The 17,618-nt window shown below is 48.4% G+C and overlaps 1 protein-coding gene across 2 annotated transcripts; it reads right to left on the reverse strand.

The window, feature by feature from the left end:
* Positions 1–63: 63 nt before the first annotated feature.
* On the reverse strand, positions 64–15,121 carry atg12 (ATG12 autophagy related 12 homolog (S. cerevisiae)). 2 transcript variants are annotated; one of them, XM_073028715.1, is made up of 4 exons: positions 14,939–15,121; positions 12,994–13,130; positions 4,663–4,725; positions 64–1,263 (listed from the first exon to the last, which is right to left on the reverse strand). In XM_073028715.1, exons 1-4 carry the CDS (start codon positions 15,069–15,071, stop codon positions 1,204–1,206), a joined length of 393 nt encoding a protein of 130 aa, XP_072884816.1. In that variant the 5' UTR covers positions 15,072–15,121; the 3' UTR covers positions 64–1,203. The 2 variants fall into 2 exon arrangements, with proteins under 2 accessions (XP_072884816.1, XP_072884817.1); XM_073028716.1 differs by lacking the exon at positions 14,939–15,121 and adding an exon at positions 13,603–14,344.
* Between the last annotated feature and the right edge of the window lie 2,497 nt (positions 15,122–17,618).

Below are 17,618 nucleotides of genomic sequence, written 5' to 3' on the forward strand. Positions count from 1 at the left end.
AACCCTGAGAGTTTCCAGCAAACCCCTCCCCTCCTGCAGAAATGATCAGTGCTCAACCTGCAATCAGGATCCCACATCACTTTATTGCAGAGAGATTTACAACGTTCAAAGTTACGTAAGTCTACAGATGGGCAGCTTCATAAGCTCAAGGTCAACCTCATGGGATGGAGAGGGAAGAAAGCGACAGATAGACACTCACTCACACAGGGGTGGGGGGAGAAAGATACATATCTTCCCCATCTACTGTCTGTGTATGTGTCTCTATCTGGTGTGTGTGTGTGTGTGTGTGTGTGTGTGTGTGTGTGTGTGTGTGTGTGTGTGTGTGTGTGTGTGTGTGTGTGTGTGTCTGTGTCTCTGTGTGTGTGTGTGTGTGTTTGTGTCTATATGTGTGTATGTGTGTGTGTCTGTGTTTGTGTCTGTATGTCTCTGTGTGTGTGTGTGTGTGTGTGTGTGTGTGTGTGTGTGTGTGTGTGTGTGTGTGTGTGTGTGTGAATGTGTGTGTGTGTGTGTGAGTGTGTGTTTGTGTGTGTCTGAATGTGTGTGTGTGTGTGTGTGTGAATGCGTGTGTGTGTGAACGTGTGTGTTTGTGTGTGTGTGAATGTGTGTGTGTCTGAGTGTGTGTGAGTGTGTGTTTTTCTCTGTGTGTGTGTGTGAGAGTGTGTGAGTGTGTGTGAGAGTGTGTGTGTGTGTACGTCAGTGAACTTACATTCAGGCAGTTGTTGACAGCCATGCCCCCTCATGATTCCAAAATCATCCTCTTGGAAAGCTGCCCCACTGCCCCCATACAACCCTCCTCATCCTGAGGCAACCCTCCACACTGGCTGCACAGTACTACTCGCCCTCTTCCCCTACCCTCCATTCCCCCCCCCCCATCTTCCAGGTAACCCCACTGATGTAACAAGTGGAACCTGCCACATGCCTCCTTCGCAACCCCACCCTCGCGATGTCCGACGAGGCAAGGAGGGGGGAAAGAGGAGGGAAGAGGAATAGTGGGGAGGAGAGGGACAAAATGAGGGGGCAGAGAATACAGGAATAGGGGATAAGGGAAGGGAAAACGAAGGAGGAGGAAGGAAGGAAGGAGGAGGAAGGAAGGAAGGAGGAGGAGCTGGTTCCATCATGGTGTCTGACGAGTCTGGACAAGAGAGTCGGGGGGTAGGAGAGATTCTTGCTCCCCAATGCCTCCTCCCATCATCCCCCTCTCCTTCAACCCCATGCTTGGTTCTTGCAGTAGTGCAGCACCAACTTGCCGTCACTCCCGAAGCACTGGAAGAAAAAAAAAGGGTCAGGTGCAAGGAAACCTTGGGGCTACAGTTCAGAAAGAGAGGCCCCCAAAACTGAGTGGGAAGGGGCCCAGGATCTTCACCCCCACCCTCCACCCCAATCCTCCTCCTTATCCACCTGTCCGACTCTGAGCTCTGGGACTGCGTCTGCCTCGGCCTCATTCTATGTACAAGCAACAAGAAAAGTTTCTTCCTCCACAATCCTCTATAGATCAGCTCCCCTCTCTCACTTCAGGGGATCCACGGACACCTCCATTAATGGCCAGGGATGATTTTAAATCATCGATTCCCCCCTCAACTTCCCTTTCAAATATAACCACCCCTTACTTTAATCTTGTTTTCCCTTGTTCTACCTCAACGCACTGTGTAACGAGCTGATCGGTGTCCACACTGTGTAACGAGCTAATCGCTGTCGACACTGTGTAACGAGCTGATCGGTGTCGACACTGCGTGTAACGAGCTAACCGCTGTCGACACTGTGTAACGAGCTGATCGGTGTCGACACTGCGTGTAACGAGCTAACCGCTGTCGACACTGTGTAACGAGCTGATCGCTGTCGGCACTGTGTAACGAGCTGATCGGTGTCGACTGTGTAACGAGCTGATCGGTGTCGACACTGCGTGTAACGAGCTAACCGCTGTCGACACTGTGTAACGAGCTGATCGCTGTCGACACTGTGTAACGAGCTGATCGCTGTCGGCACTGCGTGTAACGAGCTAACCGCTGTCGACACTGTGTAACGAGCTGATCGCTGTCGGCACTGTGTAACGAGCTGATCGGTGTCGACACTGCGTGTAACGAGCTAACCGCTGTCGACACTGTGTAACGAGCTGATCGCTGTCGGCACTGGGTAACGAGCTAACCGCTGTCGACACTGTGTAACGAGCTGATCGGTGTCGACACTGTGTGTAACGAGCTAACCGCTGTCGACACTGTGTAACGAGCTGATCGCTGTCGGCACTGGGTAACGAGCTAACCGCTGTCCACACTGTGTAACGAGCTGATCGGTGTCGACAGTGTGCAGTTCACTGTATCTCAGTACATCTCTCAATAATAAACCAAGTTGTCGTCGTGACCCTTGCACCTTGTCGTCTGCCTGCACTGCCCTTTCTCTGTAACTGTTAACACTTTATTCTGCATTCTGTTATTTTAACTTGTTCTACCTCAATGCACTGTGCAATAATCTGATCTGTATGCAAGACAAGATTTTCACTGCATCTCGGTACGTGCTACAATGATAAACCAACTCCAGTCGCGAGCCTGTCTTTCCTGAAGGTAAGGAGACCTGAACTCATCACGGTATTCACCAGGAACCAGACCATAAGACACAGAAGCAGAATTAAGCGGTTCTACGCATCGAGCCTGCTCCATCCTGGCTGATTTATTGTCCCTCTCAACCCCATTCTCCTACCTTCTCCCCGTGACCTTCAACATCCTGACTAAACCTTCGATTTAAATATACCCAATGTCTTGACCTCAACAGCCAACTGTGGCAATGAATTCCACAGATTCACCACCATCTGGTTAAAGAAATTCCTCCTCACCTCTGTTCTAAATAGGTTTCCCTCCATTCTGAGGCAGTGCCCTCTGGTCCTTGGCTCCCCACCAGCCTCAAAAGGGCAACAATTATACCATCACCCAAGAAAAGTTGTCCCGCTTGGTGGCGCCATAATATCAGCGCCAGACTCCGGAGCGAAGGTTCCCGAGTTCAAATCCAGGTCGGGTTGAGTGTTGAGCTAGCAACTCGGCCTTGTAAAAACAAGAATAGCTTGCTACGGAAACACCGTCATGACGGTGCCCCGATAACTCCACTGCTGAGTTGAGGGCTATTCTTCTGCAGCTTTAATGACTGTGGTTGCACTCAGATCTACTGCGATGAAATACTTTGAGAAGTTGGTCATGGCTAGAGTCAATCTCTCCGTAAGGTCAAACAGAAAATCCGCAGACTTGCTGGGAGTGCAAGCAATTCCTGCCTCAGCGAGGACCTGGACCCAACTTGCCCTGTCACCACAACAGGTCTACGGCAGATGTACGCTCAATCGCTCTCCATGTGGCCTTAGATCACCTGGACAATACAATCACCTACGTCATTGACTATAACTCAGCGTTTAACACCATCATTCCCACAGTCCTGATGAATAAGCTACGGAACCTCTGCAATTGGATCCTCAACTTCCTAACCGGAAGACCACAATCCATGTGGATTGGAAATAATACCTCCTCCTCGCTGACGATCAACATGGGCGTACCTCAGGGGTATGTGCTTAGCCCACTGCTCTGCTCTCTCCACACCCATGACTGTGTGGCTGGGCATTGCCCAAATGCCATCTATAAATTTGCTGATGATACAACCATTGTTGGCAGAATCAATTTCTAAGATAGGGACGTGTTCGGCACAACTTTGTAGGCCGAAGGGCCTGTATTGTGCTGTAGGTTTTCTATGTTTCTATGAAAGGGTGTACAGGAGCAAGATATACCAGCTGGTGTCACAGCAACAACCTTGCACTCGTTAATAAGACCAAAGAACTGACTGATGACTTCAGGAAGAGTAAGACATGAACCGATCCTCATATAGGGAAGTGGAAAGAGTGAGCAATTTCAAGTTCCTGGTAGGGAACATCTCAGAAGATACAACTTAGCCCCAACATATCAATGAAACTATAAAGAAGGCAAGACAGTGGCTAAATTTTAATCAGGAGTTTGAGGAGATTCAATTTGTTGACTAAAACACTTGAAAACCTCTATAGACATACCGTGGCGAGCATTCTGACGGACTGCATCACTGTCTGGTATAGAGGGGCTACTGCACAGGACCGAAAGAAGCTGCAGAGGGCCGTAAATCTAGTCCGCTCCATCTTGGGTGCTAACATACAAAGTACGCAGGACATCTTCAGGGAGCGGTGTCTCAGAAAGGCAGCGTCCATTATTAAAGACCTCCAGCCCCCAGGGCATGCCCTTTTCTCACTGTTACCATCAGGTAGGAGGTACAGAAGCCTGAAGGCACACACTCAGCGATTCAGGAACAGCTTCCTCCCCTCTGTTGTCCAATTTCTAAATGGACACCACCTCACTACTTTTTAATTTCTGTTTTTGCAGTACTTATTTACTGCACATACCTATTCTGTTTTTTCTATATTTATCATGTATTGCAATGTACTGCTGCTGCTAAGTTAACAAATTTCACCACATATGCCGGTGATATTAAACCTGATTCTGATGGGAAACATCTTCTCCACATCCAGTCTATCAAGGAAATTCAATGAGATGCCCCCACCTCCCCCCCCATTTACCCTCTTCCCTGACCAGCTCTGCACCCTGTTCTGGTGAATTGGAAATGCCTCAGCGCCTACATGCAGAGCGATGGTGAATGGGCTAATCTCACCTCATAGAGCGTTCCCACTTCCTGATCAGGACTCGGGGCGAACGACTGGTTTACGTAGATGAACTGAAGGGGAGAGAGAGCAGAGAATGCATACAGAATCTGATGAATCAAAGTAAATGTATTATTAAAGTACATCTACACTCAGTGGCCGTTTTATCAGGTATATATCTAATCAGCCAATCAAACGACAGCAACTCAATGCATAAAAGCATGCAAACAGAGGTTCAGTTGTTGTTCTGACCGTACATCAGAACGGGGAAGAGATTTGATTTATTTACTTGTTTGGAGATGCAGCACAGAATGAGCCGAGCTGTCCAACAACCCGATTCACAGGACAATTTACTGTACAATGACCAATTAACCTACCGGGAGGAAACCCACACGTTCCATGGGGAGGTTGTACAGAGCATGCTGGGATTGACCTCGCGCAATGCCATTGCACTACCCGCTACACTACAGTGGCGATCTAGGTGACTTTGACCGTGGTGCCAGACAGGGTAGTTTGAGTATCTCAGAAACTGCTGATCTCCTGGGATTTTTACACACAACAGTCTCTAGAATAAAATCTATACATAACTGTACTCGCTGGAATTCAGAAGGATGAGAAGGATCTTACAGAAACATTAAAACTTATGAAAGGGATAAATAGAGGCAGTTTCCACTGGTAGGTGACACTAAAACTAGGGAACATTGCCTCGAGATTCGTGGGAGCAGATTTAGGATGGAGATGAGGAGGATCTGCTTTTCCCAGAGAGTGGGGAATCTGTGGAATTCTCCGCCCAGGGAAGCAGCGGAGGCTGCCCCAGTAAATATACTTAAGACAAGGTTGGATAGATCTTTGCATCGTAGTGGAATTAAGGGTTATGGGGAAAAGGCAGGTAGGTGGAGATGAGTCCGTGGCCAGATCAGCCATGATCTTATTGAATGGGGGAGCAGGCTCGACGGGCCGGATGGCCGACTCCTGCTATTCCTTGTGTTCTTATAAACAAGTTCTTTAACAAACAACTAATGTGTAAAAAGACAATTCGTACAAATGAAAAATAATGCTAAGAACATGATTTGTAAAGAATCCTTGAAGGCGAGTCTGTGGAATCCACTCAGCACTGAGGTGAGCGAAGTTACCACGCTGGTTCAGGAGCCTGATGGTACCATTCCTGAACCTGGTGGTATTGTACCAAAGCCTCCTCAAACAAGAGAAAATCTGCAGATGCTGTAAATCCAAGCAACACACACCAAGGAAAAGAGTAAACAGTTGACGTTTTGAGCTGAGATCCTTCATCAGGACTGGAGGAAAAAAGATGAAAAAAGGAGGCGGGGGAGGGGAGGAAGGTGGCAAGTGAGACCGGGAGGGGGGAGTATACAGTAAAGAGCTGAGAAGCTGATTGGTGAAAGAGATCAAGGGCTGGAGAAGGGGGGATCTGATAGGAGATGACAGAAGGCCATGGAAGAAATGAAAGGGAGAGGACCACCAGATAAGGTGTTAGGGAGATGAGGGAGAGAAAACAGGAAAGGGGAATGGGGGGTAGACAGCATTGCTGAAGGTTCGAGAAATCGATGTTCACGCCATCAGGTTGGAGACTAACCAGACAGCGTTGCTCCACCAATGTGAGTGTGGAGGAGGCCAGGGACTGGCCTACGGGAATGTGAAGTGGGATTGAAATGGGGGGCCACCAGGAGATCCTGCTTGTCCTGGTGAATGGAGCGTAGGTACTCAGCGAAGTGGTCTCCCAATCTACATCAGGTCTCACTGATATCCAGGAGACCGCACCGGGAGACTCCGGCCTGATGGCAGCAGTGAGAAGAGAGCATGGCCTGGGTGGTCGTGGTCCTTGACGATGGATCCTGTGACAGAGCTCAGTGGTAGAGAGGATTTTTCCTGCGAAGGACTGGGCCGATCCACCTCTTTCTGCTCCTTTCCCGTTCCTGGGCATTGGTGATTCGATACCCGGCCATGATACACTCCCCAGCTAGCCCATGGTGACATGCCAAATCTGTGCAAACTTCCTTGTGATCCTCTGATACAAGTCCTAGATAGAGTGGATGCAGTTTCCAATGGTGGGAGAATCGGCACCGGAGGGCACAGCCTCAAAATAGAGGGACATTTTAGCCAGAGGGTAACTATGAAACTGGACAAGGGAGAGCCAGTGGACATAGTGTACCTGGACTTCCAGAAAGCTTTTGATAAAGTCCCACATAGGAGATTAGTGGGCAAAATTAGGGCACATGGTATTGGGGGCAGAGTACTGACAAGGATTGAAAATTGGCTGGCTGACAGGAAACAAAGAGTAGCGATTAACTGGTCCCTTTCGGAATGGCGGGCTGTGACCAGTGGGGTACCGCAAGGTTCGGTGCTGGGACCGCAGCTGTTTACAATATACATTAATGATTTAGATGAAGGGATTAAAAGTAACATTAGCAAATTTGCTGATGACACAAAGCTGGGTGGCAGTGTGAAACGTCAGGAGGATGTTATGAGAATGCAGGGTGACTTGGACAGGTTGGGTGAGTGGGCAAATGTATGGCAGATATAGTTTAATGTGGATAAATGTGAGGTTATCCACTTTGGTGGCAAGAACAGGAAGGCAGATTACTATCTAAATGGAGTCAAGTTAGGAAAAGGGGAAGCACAACGAGATCTAGGTGTTCTTGTACATCAGTCAATGAAAGCAAGCATGCAGGTACAGCAGGCAGTGAAGAAAGCTAATGGCATGCTGGCCTTTATAACAAGAGGAATTGAGTATAGGAGTAAAGAGGTCCTTCTGCAGCTGTACAGGGCCCTGGTGAGACCCCACCTGGAGTATTGTGTGCAGTTTTGGTCTCCAAATTTGAGGAAGGACATTCTTGCTATTGAGGGAGTGCAGTGTAGGTTCACAAGGTTAATTCCCGGAATGGCGGGACTGTCATATGTTGAAAGATTGGAGCAACTGGGTTTGTATACACTGGAATTTAGAAGAATGAGAGGGGATCTGATTGAGACATATAAGATTATTAAGGGATTGGACATGCTGGAGGCAGGAAGCATGCTCCTGCTGATGGGTGAGTCCAGAACTAGAGGCCACAGTTTAAGAATAAGGGGTAGGCCATTTAGAACTGAGATACGGAAAAAAAATTTCACCCAGAGAGTTGTGGATCTATGGAATGCTCTGCCCCAGAAGGCAGTGGAGGCCAAGTCTCTGGATGCATTCAAGAGAGAGTTAGATAGAGCTCTTATTGATAGCTGGGTCAAGGGATATGGGGAGAGGGCAGGAACGGGGTACTGACTGTGCATGATCAGCCATGATCACAGTGAATGGCGGTGCTGGCTAGAAGGGCCGAATGGCCTACTCCTGCACCTATTGTCTATTGATTCACTGACAACAGATGTGGAGGCTAAGTCACTGGGTATATTTAAAACTAAGGTGAACAGGTTCTTGATTACATAGAACATAGAATAGTACAGCACATTACAGGCCCTTCGGCCCACAATGTTGTGCCGACCCTCAAACCCTGCCTCCCATATAACCCCCCACCTTAAATTCCTCCATATACCTGTCTAGTAGTCTCTTAAATTTCTCTAGTGTATCTGCCTCCACCACTGACTCAGGCAGTGCATTCCACGCACCAACCACTCTCTGAGTGAAAAACCTTCCTCTAATATCCCCCTTGAACTTCCCTCCCCTTACCTTAAAGCCATGTCCTCTTGTACTGAGCAGTGGTGCCCTGGGGAAGAGGCGCTGGCTATCCACTCTATCTATTCCTCTTAATATCCTGTACACCTCTATCATGTCTCCTCTCATCCGCCTTCTCTCCAAAGAGTAAAGCCCTAACTCCCTTAATCTCTGATCATAATCCATACTCTCTAAACCAGGCAGCATCCTGGTAAATCTCCTCTGTACCCTTTCCAATGCTTCCACATCCTTCCTATAGTGAGGCGACTAGAACTGGACACAGTACTCCAAGTGTGGCCTAACCAGAGTTTTATAGAGCTGCATCATTACATCGCGACTCTTAAACTCTATCCTTCGACTTATGAAAACTAACACCCCATAAGCTTTCTTAACTACCCTATCTACCTGTGAGGCAACTTTCAGGGATCTGTGGACATGTACCCCCAGATCCCTCTGCTCCTCCACACTACCAAGTATCCTGCCATTTACTTTGTACTCTGCCTTGGAGTTTGTCCTTCCAAAGTGTACCACCTCACACTTCTCTGGGTTGAACTCCAACTGCCACTTCTCAGCCCACTTCTGCATCCTATCAATGTCTCTCGGCAATCTTCAACAATCCTCTACACTGTCTACAACACCACCAACCTTTGTGTCATCTGCAAACTTGCCAATCCACCCTTCTACCCCCACATCCAGGTCGTTAATAAAAATCACAAAAAGTTGAGGTCCCAGAACTGATCCTTGTGGGACACCACTAGGCACAACCCTCCAATCTGAATGTACTCCCTCCACCACGACCCTCTGCCTTCTGCAGGCAAGCCAATTCTGAATCCACCTGGCCAAACTTCCCTGGATCCCATGCCTTCTGATTTTCTGAATAAGCCTACCGTGTGGAACATTGTCAAATCCATGTAGATCACATCCACTGCACTACCCTCATCTATATGCCTGGTCACCTCCTCAAAGAACTCTATCAGGCTTGTTAGACATGATCTGCCCTTCAGAAAGCCAAGCTGACTGTCCCTGATCAGACCATGATTCTCTAATGCCCATAGATCCTATCTCTAAGAATCTTTTCCAACAGCTTTCCCACCATTAGTAAGGGTGCCAAAGGTTATGTGGCGAAGTCAGGAGAATGGCGTTGATCAGCCATGGTGGAATGACAGAGTAAACTCAATGGGACAAATGGGACAATTCTGCTCCTCTATATAATGGCCTCATTCACGAGGAGAGTTTGATATTTTTTGGTTGGTTGTTCAGTTCATTAATTTAATGTTATATGTTAATTGTGTGGATGACAAAATTGACGATTTTGTGGTCAAGTTTGCTGACAATACCAAGAGGGATACCAACAATACCAAGAGGGAGACTGCAGAAGGACTTGGACAGATTGGGAGATTGGTGGAGGAGCAGGCAATGTTGAGAAAACAGGGAGCCTGCAGAAGGACTTGGACAGAGTGGGAGATTGGTGGAGGAGCAGGCAATGTTGAGAAAACAGGGAGCCTGCAGAAGGATTTGGATAGTTTAGTAGTTGGAGGATCAGGCAGTGTTGAAGAAGCAGGGTGTCTACAGGTGGGTTTGGGCTGATTAGGAGATAGTGGAAGAGCAGGTAGAGTTGGGGAAGCAGGGTGTCTACAGCTGGGTTTGGGCTGATTAGGAGATGGTGGAAGAGCAGGTAGAGTTGGGGAAGTAGGGTGTCTACAGATGGGTTTGGGCTGATTAGGAGATGGTGGAAGAGCAGGTAGAGTTGGGGAAGCAGTGTGTCTACAGGTGGGTTTGGGCTGATTAGGAGATGGTGGAAGAGCAGGTAGAGTTGGGGAAGTAGGGGGTCTACAGATGGGTTTGGGCTGATTAGGAGATGGTGGAAGAGCAGGTAGAGTTGGGGAAGTAGGGTGTCTACAGATGGGTTTGGGCTGATTAGGAGATGGTGGAAGAGCAGGTAGAGTTGGGGAAGCAGGGTGTCTACAGGTGGGTTTGGGCTGATTAGGAGATGGTGGAAGAGCAGGTAGAGTTGGGGAAGCAGGGTGTCTACAGGTGGGTTTGGGCTGATTAGGAGATGGTGGAAGAGCAGGTAGAGTTGGGGAAGTAGGGTGTCTACAGGTGGGTTTGGGCTGATTAAGAGATGGTGGAAGAGCAGGTAGAGTTGGGGAAGTAGGGGGTCTACAGATGGGTTTGGGCTGATTAGGAGATGGTGGAAGAGCAGGTAGAGTTGGGGAAGTAGGGGGTCTACAGATGGGTTTGGGCTGATTAGGAGATGGTGGAAGAGCAGGTAGAGTTGGGGAAGCAGGGTGTCTACAGGTGTGTTTGGGCTGATTAGGAGATGGTGGAAGAGCAGGTAGAGTTGGGGAAGTAGGGTGTCTACAGGTGGGTTTGGGCTGATTAAGAGATGGTGGAAGAGCAGGTAGAGTTGGGGAAGTAGGGGGTCTACAGATGGGTTTGGGCTGATTAGGAGATGGTGGAAGAGCAGGTAGAGTTGGGGAAGTAGGGGGTCTACAGATGGGTTTGGGCTGATTAGGAGATGGTGGAAGAGCAGGTAGAGTTGGGGAAGCAGGGTGTCTACAGATGGGTTTGGGCTGATTAGGAGATGGTGGAAGAGCAGGTAGAGTTGGGGAAGTAGGGGGTCTACAGATGGGTTTGGGCTGATTAGGAGATGGTGGAAGAGCAGGTAGAGTTGGGGAAGTAGGGGGTCTACAGATGGGTTTGGGCTGATTAGGAGATGGTGGAAGAGCAGGTAGAGTTGGGGAAGTAGGGTGTCTACAGATGGGTTTGGGCTGATTAGGAGATGGTGGAAGAGCAGGTAGAGTTGGGGAAGTAGGGGGTCTACAGATGGGTTTGGGCTGATTAGGAGATGGTGGAAGAGCAGGTAGAGTTGGGGAAGTAGGGGGTCTACAGGTGGGTTTGGGCTGATTAGGAGATGGTGGAAGAGCAGGTAGAGTTGGGGAAGCAGGGTGTCTACAGGTGGGTTTGGGCTGATTAGGAGATGGTGGAAGAGCAGGTAGAGTTGGGGAAGTAGGGTGTCTACAGATGGGTTTGGGCTGATTAGGAGATGGTGGAAGAGCAGGTAGAGTTGGGGAAGCAGGGTGTCTACAGGTGGGTTTGGGCTGATTAGGAGATGGTGGAAGAGCAGGTAGAGTTGGGGAAGTAGGGGGTCTACAGATGGGTTTGGGCTGATTAGGAGATGGTGGAAGAGCAGGTAGAGTTGGGGAAGCAGGGTGTCTACAGATGGGTTTGGGCTGATTAAGAGATGGTGGAAGAGCAGGTAGAGTTGGGGAAGTAGGGTGTCTACAGATGGGTTTGGACTGATTAGGAGATGGTGGAAGAGCAGGTAGAGTTGGGGAAGCAGGGTGTCTACAGATGGGTTTGGGCTGATTAAGAGATGGTGGAAGAGCAGGTAGAGTTGGGGAAGTAGGGTGTCTACAGGTGGGTTTGGGCTGATTAGGAGATGGTGGAAGAGCAGGTAGAGTTGGGGAAGCAGGGTGTCTACAGATGGGTTTGGGCTGATTAGGAGATGGTGGAAGAGCAGGTAGAGTTGGGGAAGTAGGGTGTCTACAGGTGTGTTTGGGCTGATTAGGAGATGGTGGAAGAGCAGGTAGAGTTGGGGAAGTAGGGGGTCTACAGATAGGTTTGGGCTGATTAAGAGATGGTGGAAGAGCAGGTAGAGTTGGGGAAGTAGGGTGTCTACAGATGGGTTTGGGCTGATTAGGAGATGGTGGAAGAGCAGGTAGAGTTGAAGAAGCAGGGTGTCTACAGGTGGGTTTGGGCAGATTAGGAGATGGTGGAAGAGCAGGTAGAGTTGGGGAAGTAGGGTGTCTACAGGTGGGTTTGGGCTGATTAGGAGATGGTGGAAGAGCAGGTAGAGTTGGGGAAGTAGGGGGTCTACAGATGGGTTTGGGCTGATTAGGAGATGGTGGAAGAGCAGGTAGAGTTGGGGAAGTAGGGGGTCTACAGATGGGTTTGGGCTGATTAGGAGATGGTGGAAGAGCAGGTAGAGTTGGGGAAGTAGGGTGTCTACAGATGGGTTTGGGCTGATTAGGAGATGGTGGAAGAGCAGGTAGAGTTGGGGAAGCAGGGTGTCTACAGGTGGGTTTGGGCTGATTAGGAGATGGTGGAAGAGCAGGTAGAGTTGGGGAAGTAGGGGGTCTACAGATGGGTTTGGGCTGATTAGGAGATGGTGGAAGAGCAGGTAGAGTTGGGGAAGTAGGGGGTCTACAGATGGGTTTGGGCTGATTAGGAGATGGTGGAAGAGCAGGTAGAGTTGGGGAAGTAGGGTGTCTACAGGTGGGTTTGGGCTGATTAGGAGATGGTGGAAGAGCAGGTAGAGTTCAGGAAGTAGGGGGTCTACAGATGGGTTTGGGCTGATTAGGAGATGGTGGAAGAGCAGGTAGAGTTGGGGAAGTAGGGGGTCTACAGATGGGTTTGGGCTGATTAGGAGATGGAGGAAGAGCAGGTAGAGTTGGGGAAGCAGGGTGTCTACAGATGGGTTTGGACTGATTAGGAGATGGTGGAAGAGCAGGTAGAGTTCAGGAAGTAGGGTGTCTACAGATTGGTTTGGGCTGATTAGGAGATGGTGGAAGAGCAGGTAGAGTTGGGGAAGTAGGGGGTCTACAGATGGGTTTGGGCTGATTAGGAGATGGTGGAAGAGCAGGTAGAGTTGGGGAAGTAGGGGGTCTACAGGAGGACTCACCAACTGTTCCAGAGGCTCCAATTTGAGGAACTTCTTCACAAACTGCCCAAGAGCTTGAATGGTCCGCGATCTCTCCACCGTCCACTTTTTCTGTTTCATGATGGGGGTGTCCCCAACTGCCTTCAGTAGAATGTCAACTTGGGTGGGAGAGGAAAGAGGAATGGACAAACACATCAGTGCTGATGCTTCCCAAACACCCCGCTCCCCCCTCCAAATCAATCTCCCTATCTCCCTCGACCCTCACCCCTCTCCTACTTGTCCATTCCTCTCCCACAGTCTCCATCCATCCCCCAGTGCTTCCTTGGAACTACATTCGCCTGCCAATTGAATTGATTTTATTACTTACATCCTTCACATACATGAGGAGTAAAAATCTCTACATTATGTCTCCATCTATATGTGCAATTTATAGTAATTTATAAGAAATAGTATGTACAACAGCATAGTCATATAACATCGAAATACAGTTGTGTCAGTCTGATGGCCTGGTGGAAGAAGCTGTCTCGGAGCCTGTTGGTCCTGGCTATTGTGCTGCGGTACCGCTTCCCGGTTGGTAGCAGCTGGAACAGTTTGTGACTGGGGTGACTCCTTCGGGCCCCTTTTACACACCTGTCTCTGTAAAAGTCCTGAATAGTGGGAAGTTCACACATACAGATGCGCTGGGCTGTCCGCACCACTCTCTGCAGAGTCCTGTGATTGACGGAAGTACAGTTCCCATACCAGGCAATGATGCTATCCGTTGTGCCCCTGTAGAAAGTTCTTAGAACTTGGGGGTTCACTCCAAACTTCTTCAACCATCTGAGGTGAAAGAGGCACTGTTTCCACACACAGCCGGTATGTACAGATCACGTGCGATCCTCGGTGATGTTTCTGCTGAGGAACCTAAAGCGGTTCACCCTCTCAACCCCAGATCCTTTGATGTCTATATGGGTTAACCAGCTCCTTTGCAACATTGAGGGAGAGTTTGTTTTCTTGACACCACTGTTTCATGGTGATGATTTCTTCCCTGCAGGCTGCCTCGTTATTATGGGTGCCAAGGTAGCGTAGAAGTTAGCACGACACTAGGGGTGTCAGCGTCCACAGTTCAGTTCTGTAAGGAGTTTGTACGTTCTCCCCGTGACTTTGTGGGTTTCCTCTGGGTGCTCCGGTTTCTGCCCACAGTCCAAAGGCATACCGGTTGGTAGGTATGTAATTGTAAATTACAATTAAATTACAGTTGGTAATTGTAAATTGTCCCGTGGTTAGGCTTGGGTGGCTGGGTGCTGCAGCTTGTTAGGCCAGAAGGATTTTTCTGCGTGTATCTCCCGAAATAAATAAATCACCCTCCATCACCTCCTCTTTCCACTCCCTTCTCCTCAACCCCTATCATCCTCATCCCTACCCTCTTCCACTCCCTCCTCCTCAACCCCTATCATCCTCATCCCTGCCCTCTTCCACTCCCTCCTCCTCAACCCCTATCCTCTTCCCTCTTCTATTCCCGCCTAACCCCCTTAGTTCCTCCTCACTCTCCTACCCGCCCTCCCTTTGCCCCCCTCCCCTCCCTCTTCGCCCCTTTCCTACCAACCCCACCCCTCACGCTCCCTATTGGCCAACCGGCCACAGCTGACAGCACCCGCCCTCTTCCTGCCCACCTCGCTATTGCTTCCGGCCACCGTCTATCAAGGCTAATCGGACCTGTCCACTGGCCGCACCTGTCGCCACTCAACCCATTCTCCTTCCCCAAACACCGTCTTGTCGTAACTCAGCCGCGCTGCTTCAATCAGGCCCACCGGCGCCTGCTGTCACTCAACCATCGCACATTCCTGCCCACCATCTATTGGCCGTGCCTGCTGTCACTCAACCATCCTATCTTCCCGCCCACCGTTCATTGGCCGCAGCCGCCGTCACTCAGTCCGTCCGGCCTGCCGCTGCCTCCTCCCCACTCCCCAGTTGCCCCTCCGCTCACTTTTGCGCCGCAGTTGCTCTTCGGCCGGCGGCTCCTCGGCCACTGCCGGAGCTTCGGGGGGCGTGTCTGACGCCTCAGTGGTCTCCCGTTGCCCCCCGTCGGCTGGTCCGCCCTTTCCCTCCGTGTCCGCCATCGCCCAGGGCCCCCTTAGGCCTCGACCGGACGTGAGGTTATCAGGCGGGCGGAAGCACGGGCGAGGTGGCGGCCATCTTTAAGGCAGGCGGAAACCCGCCCAGCTGGTCGTTTGCCTACACACCAGAAATCCCTGCCGTCACTGCCTGTTTGCAACAAGTTATACATAAGTAATGCAAAAATAGAAATTTAAAAATGCTGAGGTAAATCTGCAGATGCTTGAAATTCAAAGAAACACACACACTTCCTGGTGAAGCATCTCAGTCCGAAACATCGACTCTTTCCCTTTCCATAAATGCTGCCCGACCTGCTGTGTTCCGCCAGCAGTTTGTGTGCGTTTGGAGCGTTCATGTCTCTTCAGAAATGTGATGACAGAGGGGAAGAAGCTGTTCCCCAATCATTGAGTGCGTGTTTTCAGGCGTCTGATGATAACAATGAGAATAAGGCACGACATGGGTGATTGGGGGTCCTTAATGATGGATGCCGCCTTTTGGAAGATTTCCTGGACACTACAGAGACCAGTGTCCATGATGGAGCTGACTGCGTTTACAACTCTCTACAGCTTATTTCGAGCCTGTACAGTAGCGCACCCACCCCCCCCCCCCAACAGCCAGAACAGTTAGAATGCTCTCCATCTGTACATCTATAGAAAATTGCGAGTATCTTTGATTACATACCAAATCTCCTCAAACTCCGAATGAAATATAGTAAATTTATTATCAAGGTACGTAATGTTACCAAATGCTACTCTAAGATTCACTTTCTTGCTGGTTATCACGGGAAAATAAATAAAACACGTAGAATTTATGAAAAAGCTGTACATAAACAAATAGAATCTGACAAGCAGTGAAGGGTCTCGGCCCAAAACATCGACTGTTTATTCATTTCCGTAGATGCTGTCTGACCTGCTGAGTTTTGCCATCATATTTGAACTACAATAACAACGGTGATAAGAAACAATGTTATCTTTATCACATTCCTTCCTCTCCAGCTCCTGAAATTCTTTGTCCAAAGAAGCAGTGGAGGCTACCTCAGTAAATATATTTAAGACAGGGTTGGATAGATTTTTACATAGTAGGGGAATTAAGGGTTATGGGGAAAAGGCAGGTAGGTGGAGATGAGTCCATGGTCAGATCAGCCATGATCTTATTGAATGGCAGGACAGGCTCGATGGGCCGGATGGCCGACTCCTGCTCCTGTTTCTGCAGCTTTCCTCCTTCCCCTCACCCCAACATTTTATTCTGGTGTCTCCCCCGCTCCCACACTTCTTTTCCTTTTTTTTGTAATTTATTTTTTTATTGAAGTTCATCATCAAACAAACATTTCCATAAGATGTATTTCAGACATTGTACATATATATCACAAATCTCCACATAGTATTTATCTGAGGTACACACTTATAGAAAAGAGTGGAAAGAAAAACAAGCAAAAGGAAAGAACTATGTACAAGTAGGGAGTGATTAAAATCAATGGATATTTGTCAAATAGTCTTACCCTAGAAAGGGGCACGAGTCAGGGTTGTGCTACTCTTCATGCTATATCTGGAACCATTAGCTCAATACATCAGACAAAATGAAGATATCAGGGGAATTACTATTAAAGGGACAGAGCATAAATTGGCTGGTTATGCAAATGACATTTTGATCTATCCAGGGCAACCAACATACTCTTTACCTAAATTGATGCAATCCTTTGAACAATATGGTCAATTATCAGGATACAAGATCAACATAGATAAAACCCAATTACTTTCATATTACTATAGCCCACCAAGAGAAATTGAAAGTCGATACCCCTGGGCACAACACACAGGGTCTTTCAAATATTTGGGCATCATTATGCCAAAAGATTTGACAAAATTATCAGAATGTAATTATCAGCCTTTATATAAAAAATTAAGGAAGATGTGGCAAGATGGAACCTGATTCCTTTTTCAGTCTCAGTTCAAGGATTGAGTCGATTAAAATGAATATACTGCCCAGACTGTTATATCTCTTTAATCAAAATCAGTTCAATGAATGGAACAAGATGCTATCAAGGTATATTTGGCAGGGTAAAAGACCTAGAGTTCATCTCAAAACTTTGCAATTAGCAAAGGAAAAGGGGGGATGGGGCCTACCTTCTTTTAGAGTTTATTATTTTGCAGCACAGATGAGAGCTGTGATATGTTGGTGTAACCCATCATATGACGCTCAATGGAAAAACATTGAGGAACGGGTACTTCCCATCCCCATACAAGCAATCTTGGCTGATAACAACCTGCAAAGGTACATAAATACTATTGATAACCCATGGGTGAAATTGACTCTTAAATTATGGAAAACTACTATAAAAATATAATCTAGAGGGAGATATTGCAATTCTTAAATGGTGTGCATATGACTCGGATTTTACACCAAATAAATTGGATGCTAGATTTAAGGACTGGACAGCTAAAGGAATAACAGTTCTTTGCAACATAATGAAAGAAGGAACACTGTTCAGTTTTGAAATGCTTAAAGAGAAACACTTATTAGAAAAACAAGATTTTTATCGGTATTTGCAGATG

The sequence above is a fragment of the Hemitrygon akajei genome, chromosome 24 (genome assembly GCF_048418815.1).
Source record: "Hemitrygon akajei chromosome 24, sHemAka1.3, whole genome shotgun sequence".
Lineage (NCBI taxonomy): Eukaryota > Metazoa > Chordata > Chondrichthyes > Myliobatiformes > Dasyatidae > Hemitrygon > Hemitrygon akajei.